The sequence below is a fragment of the Pinus tabuliformis genome, chromosome 1_2 (genome assembly GCF_031772625.1).
Source record: "Pinus tabuliformis cultivar Carrire ecotype Pingquan chromosome 1_2, CPIR1, whole genome shotgun sequence".
Lineage (NCBI taxonomy): Eukaryota > Viridiplantae > Streptophyta > Pinopsida > Pinales > Pinaceae > Pinus > Pinus tabuliformis.
In genome coordinates, this window is record NC_142298.1 from 325,853,976 (window position 1) to 325,871,121 (window position 17,146).

Consider the following 17,146-nt stretch of genomic DNA (forward strand, 5'->3'; position numbering starts at 1 on the left):
TATCAATTTGAATTGGAAAATGATTGAATTGCAAAAAGTGAAAAACACGGAACTAACATTCTCATAGACTATTTTTAGTCTCATAAACCTTAAAATATCATTTCATTTCATAACAACATTTCGTAACAAAAAAACACACCTCACAATAAATAAACATACCAATTTTCTATCCATGTTATTTAATTTAAAATTAAACTTCATCAAGTTCATCACCCAATCAACTTCATACTCACTAAATCCTCAAAATTGAATACTTCAACTTCACGGATAGTTTCATCCAAAATCCATTAACCCTCATCGACAATTTCATCGAAATCCAAATCAAGATACAGATCCAACTTAAGGTGCCTCACCTGCCCAAAGCCAAATATTAATCAAATCGAAATAGATTTGATCAGGGAGGGGAATGGACGAGAAAACGATCAATCCATCATCCATTACTCTCCTCTTGTAGTAGCAGTGTCGGTTTCTCTGTCAGCATTATTTATATATGTACAACCGAACAGGAGAGGAGTGTACTCCGGAACCCTGGTCATCTATTTCAGCTTTTTCGTCAACAAAACTCATGGTTATAAATAAATTGACCCAGTTATTAGATCCAGACTTAAGTGACTGATCATAAGGCGGAGATGATTACCGCGACAAAATTTAATGAATAAGATCCAACGCAACACGTCATTGTAGAGATCCAGCCATTTTCTTCAGCGGATCCCTCGGAAAAATACACTTCTGGAGTGCTAATGGCGTTCATGGCCGTGCTCGAAGCCGATTTGCGGGCCCTGTCTACCGAAGCAAGGCGCAAATACCCTGCTGTAAAAGACGCAGCGGAACATGCTATATTGAAGGTACTTTATATCTCTAGTTTCTGGATCCCTTCTTATATTCACCGCATTTTACTTGGAGTGACCACTCATTGCTACGAGTTTATTAATTTTGTATATTAACAGCTTGTTCAATGTAACTGAAAAATTGCCTAAAGGTAAATGAAACTGCTCTGTTGGGAATTTTACCTCCAGAATTTAGCGAAACCAAATTTTCTATGTTCAATTCCCGTGGAACACATCGTTTCTACAGCTGTAGAACAGAATTGCTGTCATACGACATGTTATGTGGAGGGCACACCTGCTTCTATATGCTGGTTGGATATCTGTAAACATAATTTATTCCGGCAATTACACAACGATGGGTAAATGCCCCTAAAAATTATAGGCCCCTGTTTTCATATGGAGACACTGCTTACATTTTCCATATCTCAACCTTGTCATTCCGTTAACACATTTACATTTTGCAACTGCCAAATATCGGCATTTTAGTAATCGAGTTTACCATTCGATTATTGATTACAAAATTTAACAATAATTGTTCACAGTGTGACAAAAACAAAAACAAGATCGGGTTTTCCACGATCTACAATATACCATTAAGCCTGATGCTGGCACTGGTGTTGGCTGCTACTGGTATCACTGCTGATCTCATTTCTCTGTTTGTAATTTATTGAGTTCTCTGTTCGTCTGAGGAACATTGTCCCTCTGCAACTGCCTTGTGACAGCGTCCTTCTGCATTTTTAACTCGGTCTATACCATTCTCATTAGATGATCGAAAATGGATCATTACATTTTTCCTTCTAGAATTCTTTTATGGAGTGGGAAATTTAGAGTCATAAACATGCAGGGACCATTTAAGAACAGAACCTGAATTTCCCAATTCTAGTCCTGAACTTTTGGATCCCTTTTCGGGATTTCCGGTTAATTTTGGGTGTTCAAATCGATCTGGGTTGTAGGGTCATCTGGCTTTCTAATTGTATATTACATTAAAGAAACGGAGTTAGAATGCAAAAGTTACACTCTTGACAAGTTGACGGTCACTCTATCCACTTCAGTGCTATGTGGAAGCCATGGCAGCCTCACGCATGTTGAGCTAGTGACATATGCCTTTCCAAGAAGATTCTTGAAGCATCAAGAGGATAAAAAATTGTAACCAATACAACCAAGAATGGGTAACAGGCCCTAGCCAAAGGGGAAAAAAGTTTAATATCCCTTAGGGTTGAAAAGAGCACATGACAATGTTGCACCGATATCACAGTGTTTCTTCTAATTTCAAACAGAGATGATATTGAATGCACAACAGTGTAATCAAGTAGTAGATATTACCAGCAATACCAATAATACATAACAGGCTACCAATTTACAATCTCATTCCTAGTGCTGTTACACCAGCAGTCCTTGCTATAAAGTACTCATTAGATTATAAACAGTGACAATCTTTTATTCAATGCACCAGCCACTTAAACAAGGGTTATGACATCAGTCAATCCTATCAGCAAACTGTCCATTTTGGTTAATTCAACTTACAAGATCATCAGTTTCCTTTCTGCCTCAGGGAAGTTGGAACACCCTAACAATGCCCTTCAGTGCTCAGATTAGACCTTGTTGCTTATCCAGAGATGCCCTAATAGGCCTCGCTGCCCAGACCAGACTTGAGAAGGGATTTTGCTGTCACAATTGACCCTTAGAAAGGATCCGTTGCCTCGATTGACCTCTCAGCAAGGGTCTACTATCATAGTTGACCCTTGGAAAGGATCTGCTGCCACAATTGAGCCCTTAGAAATGATCCACTGCCCAAATTGACCTTCAGAGAGAGGAGCTGCTACAATTAAAAAAATGCTTCAGGAGTGGCTTGCAGCCACAGTAGGGTTTCTCACACCCTCACTAGCTCAGAACAGAGGGCTTTCAAACCCACTCTGCCCAAGATAATATCTCAGAAGCCCACACTGTCACTGAATTTGATCTTATGATCCTACGCTGCCACAGAAAATTCCCTAAAATTGTCTGCTGCCAGATAGAGCCCTAGAACCTTTGCTGCCACAGGCAGACCTATGCTATCTCAAAGAGTCCTTTTTGCTGCCCAAATAATGTCACAGAACCTCGTTGCCACATAATTGTTCCCTCAGAAACCTTGTTGCCGCAAAATGGAGAATGATGCCCCGGGAATTATGCTAAACAGAGTAAAGAGAGATGGATTGGCTAGGGTGGAATCTTTCACCTCCGTTACGAACCAGAAGAAAGGGGTCGTAAAACTCTCAAGAGCCTCAGCTCACAAATCAGAAGGAACTACAATCCATGATGATTAAAATGATTCTCCTCTCTCCTTTTTGTAGATTCCCTTTGGGGTTGTCCCTCCTAATTTTATTTTGAAGGGCTAACAGGTTTCCCTCCATTTACCCCAAATTATCTAATGTTACCCAAATAACATCAAATAATGTGTTTCCCCCTTTACAAATGACTATAGCCTGTGAGATTAGATAGGCTACTTCATCCTCCCTTAGGCAATTCAATTAGAAGAGGACAGTAAAAAAGGGTTCTGCTTCTATTACAGAGATTTTATGTTCCATAGTAGAGCAGATGCCAAGAGCAAGATATCAGAGCAAGAGAATCTGTGGGAGCAGTCAGTAGATTTTCTCACCAAGCCTCTAGTGAAGGGGAAGTTTGTGTTTTACAGAGACAAGCTGGGGGTGGTGGAGAATCCCTTCCTTCCTAGGAGGGAATGTTGATTTTTGTAGCTTTGGAAGGTTTTCTACATAAACTTGGTGTCTTAGCATGTAGAAGATATTTGATTGCCTCTTTAGGTGCTTGCTTGGTGGAGTAAGTGATTTTATGATTTCTTTCCTAAGGTTAACTTAGGAAAAGTACAATAATTAATCTAATTAATTATTGTGGACTATTAGGCCAAAGTTATAAGGATAAATAATAAAATTATTTAAGTGACTTAGATATAATCTCAACTGTTGATCTCAAGTGAGGCTTAGGATTTAATCCTATTGATCACTTAGGAGATTAGGGTTAGGGATTTTGGCTTAATGAAATTATAAAATAAGCCTAAGGGAGAGGTGAAGGCACACAAGTGAAGGAACTGATTTTCTTTAGAGCGAGAGTCTCAACTAGATTGAAGAGAATTGAGGAGAAGTAAGTGTTGAAGTTTCTAAGTCTACTTAGTTAGAAACCCTCCATGCACTTTATCTGATTTATTCCTACCTACTTTTTATGTTACTTAACAAGTTATTTACAATGTAAATACTGATAATAAACACTAGTGCATGCTCAACATATTACAGATCAACAACTAAAGGAAACAGAAACAATCACACCATATGACACCATTATTTTTGGACCAATGTCCTCGGAAAAACCCAATGTGGGAAAACTGGTGCAGCTATCTAAGGGTTTTCTTATTAAGCAATATCAGAGTACAATCTGGGTGTCGAAACTGGCCTACCCAACAGAGAATTTCCTTGGCAGTAATACCTCTCAGTTTGTGACAAATCTCCTGGCTGAAACCTCGGATAATCCTTCTGGCAGCTCCTCAGCACCAATCTGCCCTAGAAACCCTAGCGTTAGCCTTTTTTGGACTGCGTCAGCCCCTCTCTGCCCAGCGCTGGCCCTGCGTCACCCCGGATGGGTCTGCGTCAGCCTTCTGGCCCTCTGCGTCAGCAATGCTGGCCTCTCTGAGGCTCTGCGTAGCTCCCAGCTGCCTCTGCGTGAGCCTTAGCTAGCTCTGCGTCACTCTCCCCGGCTACTACGCTACTCTCCCGGCGCTATCTCTACTTCTGTCTCTTTATACTCAATGCCCCTCAGCTGCAACTCCCGATCACTAATTCTATCTCTCTTAGCAAACCCCGCTCTAGAGAATAGAATGACTGATCACTCTGGTGTATTCTCCAAGTGACCCTCAAGCCTCCTCTTATACTTTTCCCGTTGACATATCAACGGCCGAGATTAAGTCCCTAATCAACGGCTAAGATTAGATCTGGCTTGATCCATGTCTTTTGGACCATTCTAACACAGTTTCATATTAATACACATTAATATTTTATTTTCCCTAAGTTTAGACTTAGGGACTCCATTAAAAATATTAATTATTTTAATATCTCCTGAACTGTTTAGAATCTGCCCAAACCCTTTCTAGGTATTGGAGATCTCATGTGCCCCAACCTCTCCACCAAATTTCGTGGCTAGAGCACATCCGATGCTACCCCAAATCAACATGAAGTAGGGAATTTTGGGAGAAATTCAAGGAGGTTGAGTTTAGGAAAGAGGGAGGTCAAGTTGTTGAAGAAGAGGGCTGAATTGTGGATGAGGTTGAATTATCTAGGGAGGCCAATTTTTCTAGTTCGTAGAGGTTGTATAGGACAAGGAGAAATGAAGGCCAATTTGCTGGTGAGATAGGTTAATTCTTTAGGGCTGATTTGCTTCAGGTTGTTCGATTTCTTGATGCTGAATTCTTTGACTCTGATTTTCATAGCGTGGCTGAGTTCCCAGTGCCCAACAATTGCAATTTTTCTATGTATTCTCTGTGAGTCTAACCCAAAATTTTCTTGAGAAATTTAATGAAGGAAAATTTTGTTGGGTGTAAATTTGCTGTTGTGGTGTGATTAATCTCTTCATTTTATTTCTGTTGCATTTTTAAGTTAATATACCGGTGCATTTATTTTTCAGCAAATTAAAAAATATTTGAGATAAATATTTTTTGTGGTTTTAATAAATTGTTGAAGTAAAATAAATTAGATCTGGTATGAGAAAAATTAACAATCCAATAAAGAATGGATATGTTTACAAATGAGGAGTGCGTGTATTTATACACCTTATAAGGTTCAGGCACTAGCCCTAAGAAGGTGACTAAACATCCTAGTCATAAATGATAAAGTGGGTAACTTAACTTTATGTAGGCTTGTTAGAGTCCTCAATACACCCAGTTGTGGGATGACACATGGCTTAAGTAAAGATTACCCATATTTTCAACAAAAATAAAAAATGGTTCCAAGTTGACACTAGATCAGACTTGACGGATGTATATATATTCTTGACCTAGTGTCTCCTTGTTGGTGGGTCTAAGTGTCCTAATTTCAGGAGACTTAGCTACTAAGGCTATTTTTTTGTTAGCTTTTGGTTGCTTTGAAAGCATTTTCACCTAGCAAGGAGAGTGCTTCATGGGATGTGAAGGGCATATGGTATCCCTGCCTCTTTGTTTAGTTCCAACTTATATTTGGAGAGCTTAAATTGGGTGTATGCTTGCCTTTTTTAGGGGCAATTCTTGATTTGTTAGCTAACACGTGTGCTTTGTTTGGCATCCTCTACAAGGGTGCACATTTTGAGGAGAGGCACCTGGCACATGTGAAGTTACCACTTTGGGGGAGGGTGTTAGGCACTTCAAGGTTTGATGCTTAGCCCTAGGAGCATGTAACCACCTTATGTAGTTTGGGAAGGAATGCTTGAGTTGAAGAGCCATTGGTTAGAGGTTGCACCATCTTTTGGAGGAGGATCTGACATGTGAATACCCAACTTGGAGGGTGCGCCTTCTTTGTGGGTTGGACAAATCCTAGTGTGACATGTCAACTCCTTGCTTTGAGGAGTGCTCCATGTGGGGCTTTGTTTGTTTACATAACCTAGGGTTGCTTGTGGACTTAGTCCATGTTTTATTATTGGCCTCCGTCATCTTAGTCTATGTAAAGGGAGGAGAGTGTCTTTGTTAAGCATAACTACTTTGTCTCTTAGAGATGTTTAGTTGGTGTGGTGCTAAATATTTGGCGAATCTTGGAAGATCATGTATTACTCTTCTAATGAGGATTAGTGCTTATGTGATGCTAGTGCTAGGGTTCCTTGGCTCGTGGGATGCAAGAGCTGAGTATTGTAGCTTATGGGATGCAAGTGTGTGAATCACACTTATAGCTTATGTGATGCTAGTGCTAGGTTCCTTGGCTTGTGGGATGCAAGTGTTGAGTATTTTAGCTCATGGGATGCAAGTGGGAGATATTGGCGTTTGATTGTTGGTGTGAGGATTAGTGCTTATGTGATGCTAGTGCTAGGGTTCCTTGGCTCATGGGATGCAAGTGCCGAGTATTGTAGCTCATGGGATGCAAGAGGGAGATATTGGTGTTTGATTGTTGGTCTGATGCTAGCTATTTGGAGAATCTTGGAAGATCATATTTTATTCTTGTAACAAGGATTAGTGCTCGTGGAATGGAAGTGCTAGGGTTCATTGGCCTATAGGATGCTAGTGTTAGGGTTCCTTGGCTTATAGGATGCTAGTGTTAGGGTTCCTTGGCTCTGGGATGCTGGTGTGTGAATGTCCTTGATAGCTTGTATGTGATGCAAGTGGAAGATATTGGCATTTGACTTTTCGTGCAATGCTGGCTTGTTTTGAATCTCCAAGGGTTTGCTTATAGAGGTCGGTGGGATGCCTGGCTTGGCCTTTTTATTGTTGGTTAGAGTTTGTGGTGATTGTGAATGCCCTAGCTAAGGTTTGGGATGTGTTGAAGTGTCCTCGCTTGGGATAAGATTAAAGGACTTGTTATACCAGCTTGGGATGAGCTGAGGTATTGTACATTATGTTCATTACTAAGATAATACAAAGTGTACCATTGTCCTAATTCATCATTGCGGATCTGATTTTTTTCATCTATTGAGCTAGTTTCATGTCTGTTTTAGTATGCTGGTTTATTATGACAGCAACGCTGAATGCTATGTTGTCATGCTTAATGAAACTTTCAGATCTGATTTATCGCTGTTATATTTCTGATGCAATGAAGGTAAGTTTCAGATCTGTATATTGAAAATCTTGTTCTAAGGGCTGTTGAAATGATCTATGCTTGAAGTCTTTGTGGTGTCTACTTTGTTGCATTTCCTTGAAGTCGTGTTGGACAGATTTGAAGTTTCTTGCATAATTATTGAAGAATTAGTTTCAGTACTAAGGCTGAAACCTTTGTGAAGTAGATATGTGGCCTCATTGAAGTGAGGTGAAAATTTCAGATTGGGTAGATTTCAAAATTTCGACAGTTTGCATCTGGCTTTTGCAATATTTTCTTTAAAGATAATCAAATGAGCTTAGCAAAAAATTCTAAAAGAAAAGATGAATCATGAGACAACTACAAGTTTTAGCCACATGCTACTCATAGAATATGAAATTGTAGCAAAAATAAGCCCAGAATAATATAGAAATTAAAGGGACATTATGGAATGCATCAAATCACAAAATGGTTAGGGGCACGTATGCACCTGCAAATTCATATTGTTGGAAGAAGAATTCTCCAAGAGATATCTATCAAGAGAAAAAAAACTAGATTGCAGCTATTGACTGATAATAGAATGCACAGAAAGAAGGGGAAAACTCTATTTATTGAAAAAGAGAGAGTTACCCTAGCTCGAGGACCAAGCCATTGAGGCATAATTAGATCATTATTTAGCTTACACTATAATTATCACTATAAGTGGCCTTGTACAAACATGATGATGAAAATCCTACACATCTCAAATCATGACCTTGTATAATTATGAGCTTATCACCAAAATAACTCATTTGTATATGGTGTTTTTTTACACAACTAGTAGAGGGACACAGCATTCACCCTCTACCTTAGAAGTGTGTTGCTCTTAAGTGTGTGTGAAATATGTTCTCTATTGCAGAGATTAGTACACAAATTCTTTTGTTTATTGTTGCTCAATTTATTGTAATTAGTTTTAATGGAATTTATGTGTAATATATATACTTTGGGGATGGCTTTGCAGCTTCGATCACTTTCTGATCCCAGTGAGATTGCACAAAATGATGACATAATACGAATCTTTTTGCTGGCTTGTGAAGTCAAGACTGTAAAGTTGAGTGTTCTAGGCCTGTCCTGCCTCCAAAAGCTCATTGCACATGATGCAGTTGCGCCTACTGCATTGAGAGAGATTCTTACTACACTGAAAGAAGTAAGTCTTAGAAAAATTACAATTTGCATGTTTTAGTTATCGATGTTTTCCTGTTCTTAGTTTATCATACTTACTAGAATGTTGTAAACGCCAATTGCTGAAATATATTTAATAACTGTAGCTACTTTTGGACACCTCACTTGTGTTTTTCTTTTCTTTTCCTGGGATAAAAAGCATAACCTCTATCCATAACGGAATTGATCATTATATTCCTAAGGTGCTCATGGCACTTGTTGAAAAGACACTGAACTGAGCTAGCACTAGCTACTCAGACTTTGACTGACTTCTACTTGCAGGTATAAAACCTCTTCAAAATAAATCCTTATAACCACTGTAAAGTAGTAATTGACACCATTAAAACTCCTGCTAGAATTTATACAGATCCATATGTATTATTACAAAACAAAAGATAAATAAACAGTTGTCCAAAAAACTGTATAGTGTAATAAATTATTTCCTGAGAAAATACAGAAAAAAGACTTAAAGAAACTGTGTGGATGGATGATGTTTTAGCACCATCCAGGGATTCTTTAACTTCAAAACACCTGCTTTGATGTTTTGGCCCTCCTTTTAAACTACACCATTTCTTCGTTCAGTTCCCTATAAATATGTGTATAAGATATGCTTTGAAAGAGCTCAGAGACCGTTTTTAGCTGATCTGCTATAGGCGTCAGAGTAATACTTTGTAATTGGCTCTGCCCTCTCATCAACTTCATATAAAATAGAGAATCTCCAAAAGCCTGTATCCTGATTCCTATCTATCCCTTTCTTGAAAGCCAATTTAAGTAGAGCAGATAATTCTGCAAGATAGTTTGTACCTGTGCCCAAGCCTGCCTTAAACTTAATGCAGTAATTTTCAGAGAAGAATAGAAGTCCCCCATGACTACAGAAAATCATGAGGGCCTTGGTAAACCCCATCAAAGAAACCCCACGGGATTGCTTTGTTTATCAGCAGCTCCACAATCTGTCTTGGGTTTCTGCCCTTTATCTCCATTTTACAACTTTGAAACAAGCCAATCACCTGCAAATATACCTGAAATGATGTGTTAGGATATTCCGACACATAGGATATAGTTAAGTTCAACTTGGTCTAGTATAGAGTTAGGTTAGAGTTAGGTAAAGTGTGTTTCTTTACCGTTGTACATTTTTTAACTTACAATCCGACGGTCACGATATGTAGTGATTCGACGGTTCACTCTCACCTCGGTATTACCGACACTTGATCCGTGGCTTGACACCCGATTGGTCCATGAGTTCTATTTAAAGCGCATGGAGGGTCATTGTTCGGGTAATCCGTGCATGAGAGAAGCTTATGTAAATTTTCATTCTTTGATTAATAAATTGCCTGTAGTACCCACGTTGGGACAGGCCGTGGACTGTTTCCCTCCTTGCACTTTGAGGGTTTTAACCACGTCAAAAATACTGGTGTATTGATTTGAGATCTGGTTGTGAGCGGTGTCCTTTTGGTGTTCTTTATGAGGAACTTACCCTGTAAATTCCTACATGGTATCAGAGCTCTTTGAGGGCCGCGTCCGTTGGTGATCCAAATCTGAAGCCGGTAGAACTGCATGCGGCTGTCGTTTCCTAGATCTGCTGTTTCTGACTGCTTTCGGGCCGAGAGGACTGCTCTGTTGCGTTCGGAGCATCTGTTCCAGTGAGGAACCCCTTTCGTTTCACGCGAAAAGGTTTCCGGTAGCCCTAGCTGCGTCATTTTTCAGATCGGGAGGTATACAGTGTTTTTTTTTGCAGTTTACTGTTATTTTTCTCTCTGCTTATTTCGGTCTCAATTTATTTAGCCTTTTTTTTAACCGGAGCTATACCTTTCATTTCTGCGTATGCTCTTTGCCCTGCGACTCTGTGCGATCTGGGCAAATCAGAAACAGAAAGGAAGGATTTTTCTCATGCGTATGCTCTTTTCCCTGCACCTTAGTGTGATCTCGGAAAATCAGAAACATTGAGAAAAATATTTAGTTTTTCGGCTAAAGCTAACTTTGAGATTTTTTTTTTAAATTTCTAGTTTTTTGGCTAAAGCTAACTTCGAGCCGCAAGGTTCGTTTTTTCTTTGCATATTCGTGTTGGGTTTTGTGTTTTGTGTTTTGTAGGGAAAAAGAGCTTTCTCAAGGCAAGCACGCAAACCAAGGCCCCCCCCCCTCTCTCTCTCTCTCAAATTTTTTGTATAGATCAATTGGTTCAAAGCTATTTTAAGAGAGTAGAGGTCTTGGGTTCAAGTCTCCATTTTGTGGGGGCGGATTTTTTTTTCATTCCCGCACATTCGCGCACTTTGCCGGCAACGTCAACAATTTTTTTTCAAAAAGCCATAACTTCTTCATCCGGAAGCCTTTTTCAGAGCCGTTTTTTTTTAAACCGCCTATTTTTTCGAGATCTATCCATTGGAACACTTACTTTCAGCATCTTCAGCTTCAGTTTTTTTTTTAAATGGAAAGTCCATGCCAAGTCATTCTTGACAGCACTAACTACTTCCAATGGATAGCCTACGTGGAAGATTTACTTAGAAGTAAAGGTCTCTTCAGAATAGCCACAGACCAAGAGAAGAAACCAAAAGATGAAGACAAGGTTGCAAAATGGGAAAATAGACAAGATCAAGCACGTGGTTTGATAGGGATGTCTATTTCTCCTGATCTTAGATTCCACATTGCAGACCTTGAGACTCCTCATGAAGCATTAGAAAAACTCGCTAAAGTTTTTGGGATTAAAAATGAAATTAGAGCCCATCAACTTGAAAATGAGCTGCTTACTTTGGATCCTAATAATTTTTCTTTCATTGAAGATTTCTTGTCCAAATTCAAGACCCTTAGATATCTCTTGGAAGGTGTTAAAGTTAAGAAAGAAGATGGTAACCTTATTTATTCCATCCTTACTAAGTTGGGACCAGCCTACTCTGTATTTGTTTCCACTTTCCATTCTACAAGGGAAGCTTTCATTTGTCAAGGAAAAGACTACAAGGCCCCTTCCTTTGACTCCTTTTGTGATTCCTTAATAAGAGAACAAGAAAAACTCTTACACCTTGGTCTTCTTAATCTTGGAAACTCTTCCACGAAAGCGTTAGCCGCCCAGCAGCAACCAAATTCAAAGAATCCTAAGAAGTCATATCCTCAAAAGAATGGTCCTAAACCATCTCAGCCTCAAAATGAAAGATCATTTCAGCAAAATGATAAGACCAATAAAAACAAATGGAAGAAGACTGATAGACATTGTAACTTTTGTAATCGAGATGGCCACTTAGAATCTAAATGCTTTAAGAAGATGGAAGCCTTGGAAGCCGCAATGAAGAAACATAACATCCATGTGGAGCCTACTTCAACTTCAACTTCCGGAATGGCACTTTCTGCATGTCATTGTCAATCATCTCAGTCTGGTTATGCATTAAATGTATCTTCTTCTTCTTCTCATTCTCATGAGTGGCTCATTGATTCTGGAGCCTCTTGTCACATGGCCAAAAACCAAGCCATGTTTTCTTCTTTAAATGATTGTAACACCAAAAATATATATGTTGGTGATGATAGATCTCTTAATGTTGTAGGGACTGGAACTGTTCATCTAGACAATGGTCAGTTTAATGATGTATTATGTGTTCCAACCTTATCCTGCAACCTTCTATCTGTCTATCAGATAACTCATTCAGGTGAAGGTAAAATTGTTGAATTTTCACCTCATGATGTTGTAATCAAGGATCTAAAAGATCCTAAACAGATTCTAGCTACTGGTCTTGCTGATGATTCCAAAAGGTTGTATAAGTTTCACAACTTTGGGTCATCACATCTTCCCTCAGTATTTGTTGCTCATAATGATGAAGTGAGCAAACTTTGGCATGAGCGATTTGGTCACTTAAACTATCGCTCCCTTCAGCATCTATGTAAAGAAAATATGGTGACAGGTCTTCCTATGGTATCTTGCAAAGATGGTGTTTGTTCCGGATGTGTACTCGGAAAACATCATCGGGACAGTTTTGACAAACGTGCCTCTTGGCACGCCTCAGCCCCTTTACAGCTTGTGCACAGTGATTTATGTGGTCCTCTTCCTGTTGCTTCATTCTCTGGCTGCAAGTACTTCTTAACTTTCATTGATGATTTCTCCAGACGCACTTGGGTATACTTCTTAAAACTCAAGAGCGAAGTATTTAACACCTTTTTGGCCTTCAAAGCCTTTGTTGAAAAACAATCTGGACATCAAATTCTTAAGCTAAGAACTGATAATGGTGGAGAATATGTTAAAAACACATTCATCAACTTTTGCACCGAAAATGGAATTCAAATGCAACATACTGTTCCATACACTCCACAACAAAATGGTGTAGCTGAAAGGAAAAATCGCACCTTAAAGGAAATGGCTAATTGTATGCTGCAATCTAAAGGACTCAGTCTTAGTTTTTGGGCCGAAGCAATTAATTGTGCAAATTATATAATCAATCGCACTCCTACTAAGGTTCTAGAGAATATCACTCCAGAAGAAGCTTGGAGTTCCATTAAACCAGATGTAAGTCACTTTCGTGTGTTTGGAAGTGAAGCATGGGCCCATATTCCAGATGAAAAGCATAAAGCTTTAGAACCTAAGAGTGAGAAATGTACTTTTGTTGGATATTCTGAAGATGTAAAAGGTTATAGACTTATTCCATTTAAGTCCAAAAATGTTATCATTAGAAGAGATGTAAAGTTTGATGAAAATAAATCGGCCTGCGAGCCTAGTCCGGCGGATGTGCCACCTCTTCCTATCTCTTCTACTTTTGAAAACATTTCTTCTTCAGATGATGAAAGCGAGGATGATAATCCTCCCCCACCTTCTCAGGATCCTCAACTTCCAAGATGGGTCCGTGCTACTCGGGATGCAGCAGGTGATCTTGCCGGTGATCCTACAGATCAGCGACGTACACGTTCTCAGTTTGAAAGAGCCTCTTCTTTACTGGCTCAAGCTCCAGTAAATCATGATCCTGACACTTTTGCAGAAGCTTCAGGCCATCCACATTGGGAAGCAACTATGAATGAAGAATATCATTCATTGATGACAAATGATACATGGGATCTTGTTCCTCTACCAAAGGGACGCAAACTTGTTAGATGTAAATGGGTTTACAGAACCAAGTATGGACCAGATGGGAAAGTTGATAAACATAAAGCTCGTCTCGTTGCTAAGGGCTTTTCACAGGTTGAAGGCATTGACTACACTGAAACCTTCTCCCCTGTTGCCAAAATGAACTCTATCCGCCTTGTTCTTTCCCTTGCTGCCTCTTTAAAATGGGAAGTCCATCAGATGGATGTTAAATCTGCCTTCTTGCATGGGGACTTGCAGGAAGAAATCTATATGGAACAACCCATTGGCTTCATACAAACAGACTCCAGCCTTGTTTGTCGACTTAAGAAATCCCTTTATGGCCTCAAGCAAGCTCCTCGGGCTTGGTATGCCAAAATGGATAGCTTTCTTTTAGAATCTGGCTTTTCTAGGTGTCATTCTGACAATACTGTCTACACCAAGAAAGTGGGCAACTCTCTTATCATCCTTGTTCTTTATGTGGATGATCTTATTCTTACTGGTAGTGATCCCAACCTTATAAACCATGTGAAGTCCAGCCTTAAAAAGAAATTTGAAATGACAGACTTAGGACACTTACACTATTTTCTCGGTCTTCAAGTCTTGCAATCCCAGGAGGGTATTTTCCTTTCCCAGTCCAAGTATGCTTGTGATATTCTTCGTCATTTTCACATGGAAGACTGTAAGCCAGCCCCTTCTCCCTTTCAGTCTGGAGTCAAACTTTCAGTCTCTTGTACTTCTCCTGAAGTTGATGCTACCTTATACCGTCAACTTGTCGGAAAACTGTTGTATTTAACCCATACTCGTCCTGATCTTTCCTTTGCTGTTGGCCTTGTTGCTCGTTTTATGCAAAACCCCCGTGAAAGTCATTGGAAAGCAGCTAAAAGAATACTTCGTTATGTTCGAGGTACAATATAGTTTGGGATTCATTACAGTGCCAAAGCAGCTCCTCTGTTAGTTGGTTTCACTGATTCTGATTGGGTTGGTGATCCTGATGATCGGAAGTCTATTGCCGGTTATGTCTTCACTCTTGGTTCAGGACCTATTACATGGGCTTGTAAGAAACAGGCTGCCATTTCTCTTTCGTCAGCAGAAGCAGAGTATCGTGGTGTCGTGGAAGCTAGTAAGGAAGCCTTGTGGCTTCGTCAGATCCTATCAGAGTTTGGCTTTGAGCAGCAGCATCCAACCACACTTTGGTGTGATAATCAAAGTGCCATTCAGCTATGCAAAGATCCAGTCCAGCATCAGCGCAGCAAACACATTGAACTACACATGCACTTCATCAGAAAGCTCATTCATGACCATGTTCTTGAAGTGCAATATTGTCCAACAGATGATCAGGTTGCAGACATCTTCACAAAGGCTCTCACAGAGGCGAAGTTCACTAAACTTCGATATATGCTTGGAGTTCAGGAAGTTGTCACTAAGGGGGGATAGGCTCTAGTGCCTCCTTCCTTCTCCTATTGTGTCATATTTGTAAATCCTTCAATCCTATCCCAAGTTGTTCTTAAGGGGGGATGTTAGGATATTCCGACACATAGGATATAGTTAAGTTCAACTTGGTTTAGTATAGAGTTAGGTTAGAGTTAGGTAAAGTGTGTTTCTTTACCGTTGTACATTTTGTAACTTACAATCCGACGGTCACGATATGTAGTGATCCGACGGTTCACTCTCACCTCGGTATTACCGACACTTGATCCGTGGCTTGACACCCGATTGGTCCATGAGTTCTATTTAAAGCGCATGGAGGGTCATTGTTCGGGTAATCCGTGCATGAGAGAAGCTTATGTAAATTTTCATTCTTTGATTAATAAATTGCCTGTAGTACCCACGTTGGGACAGGCCGTGGACTGTTTCCCTCCTTGCACTTTGAGGGTTTTAACCACGTCAAAAATACTGGTGTATTGATTTGAGATCTGGTTGTGAGCGGTGTCCTTTTGGTGTTCTTTATGAGGAACTTACCCTGTAAATTCCTACATGATGGCTACTGCTTGTCATTAAAATTAATAACATTGTCATTACAGGCTAGCCAGATGCATCAAAGAACTAAACGTGGGATAGCTCTATGTGTTTTCAACTCCTTTTTCCTAAACTAATTTTCGGGACACTGTTCTACAGATGTTCTAGTCCACACGTGTGATACCCGTCAGCGTCTCCACATCCTTCCAAATTTGGCTTGTATGGGGGCACGGAATCATGGAGTTTTCAATGTCTTCCCTTGCTCCCCTGCAAAGATAGCAGATGCCTCTACAATTTTTTGCCTCTTTATTGTAACAGATCCCATGTATCCTATTTTAATGGGCCAACCATAAAATTATTTTTGTTTTTTTGGAGCTTTAGTTTTAAAATTGTTGTCCATCACCATGTTAGAATTTCAAGCCCTAAATGACTAATGTCCCAACCATAATTTTTTGTTTTGTTTTTCTTGGAGCTTTAGTTTTAAAATTGTTGTCCATCACCATTTTAGAATTTCAAGCCCTAGGTGACTAATGTCCCAACCATAAAATTATTTTGAGCTTTAATTTTAAAATTTTTGTCCATCACCATGTTAGAATTTCAAGCCCTAGGTGATTAATTTCCTTATGATCTCAATCAAACAAGTAGATTGCTGAATTAACGCTAAAATTAAATTTCAGACCATAGCATTCACACATAGCTAGAAATTAAACAGCTGTAATATCCCAAACGGATATTTTGCGGAAATCTAACTCAACCAAAATTACTCCATAAAAATTACCATTTATTTAACAGAACATTACCATGTAAAAATATAACCAATAGAATACGACAAAATAACAACAAGATGAACAAGAACAATCTCAACTTTTATTATAATAGAAACTCAGGTTTACATGCTGATAGAACAAAATAGATGAGATGGGAAACTGACCTCAATAATCTGCTCCAATGTTGCACGGGCCCTCCATCAAAACTGAATTGCCTCTGCTAAGCTCTCTTGTGAATTCTGGATGAATTTACCAAGGGGAGATGGGTACTTGCCCAATCTCTCTAAATCACCCGAGGGTTTCCATCCCGGGGCTACAAATGAAGTAGAGAACCGGGTTCTCAAACCTCTCATACAAGAAGAAGATCAAATCCAAGATTTCCTCTAATGGCCTTTTCCTCCTCTTTTTATAGATCTGATGGACCCCTCTAGAAGCTCCTATTTTATTATTATTTTAATCATGGAGCACATTTCCCTCAATTAAAATATCTTTTTAATGTGGTAAAATGGTAAATTGGCCACCATGCCTCCTCAGGCCACTGAAAATCCCCACTAACCATCCCATCCTGAAGTTCTTCTTGTTTTGGTTCCAACAAGCTATTACACTAAGGTGTTTCGTTTAGTTTTCCTCTCG

At 39.5% G+C, this 17,146-nt stretch overlaps 1 protein-coding gene across 1 annotated transcript; it reads left to right on the top strand.

Moving 5' to 3' along the window:
• Positions 1-264: 264 nt before the first annotated feature.
• On the top strand, positions 265-8,997 carry LOC149205698 (uncharacterized). The gene is made up of 3 exons (XM_089397481.1): positions 265-845; positions 8,559-8,744; positions 8,866-8,997. Exons 1-3 carry the CDS (start codon positions 741-743, stop codon positions 8,995-8,997), a joined length of 423 nt encoding a protein of 140 aa, XP_089253607.1. The 5' UTR covers positions 265-740.
• Positions 8,998-17,146: the final 8,149 nt, after the last annotated feature.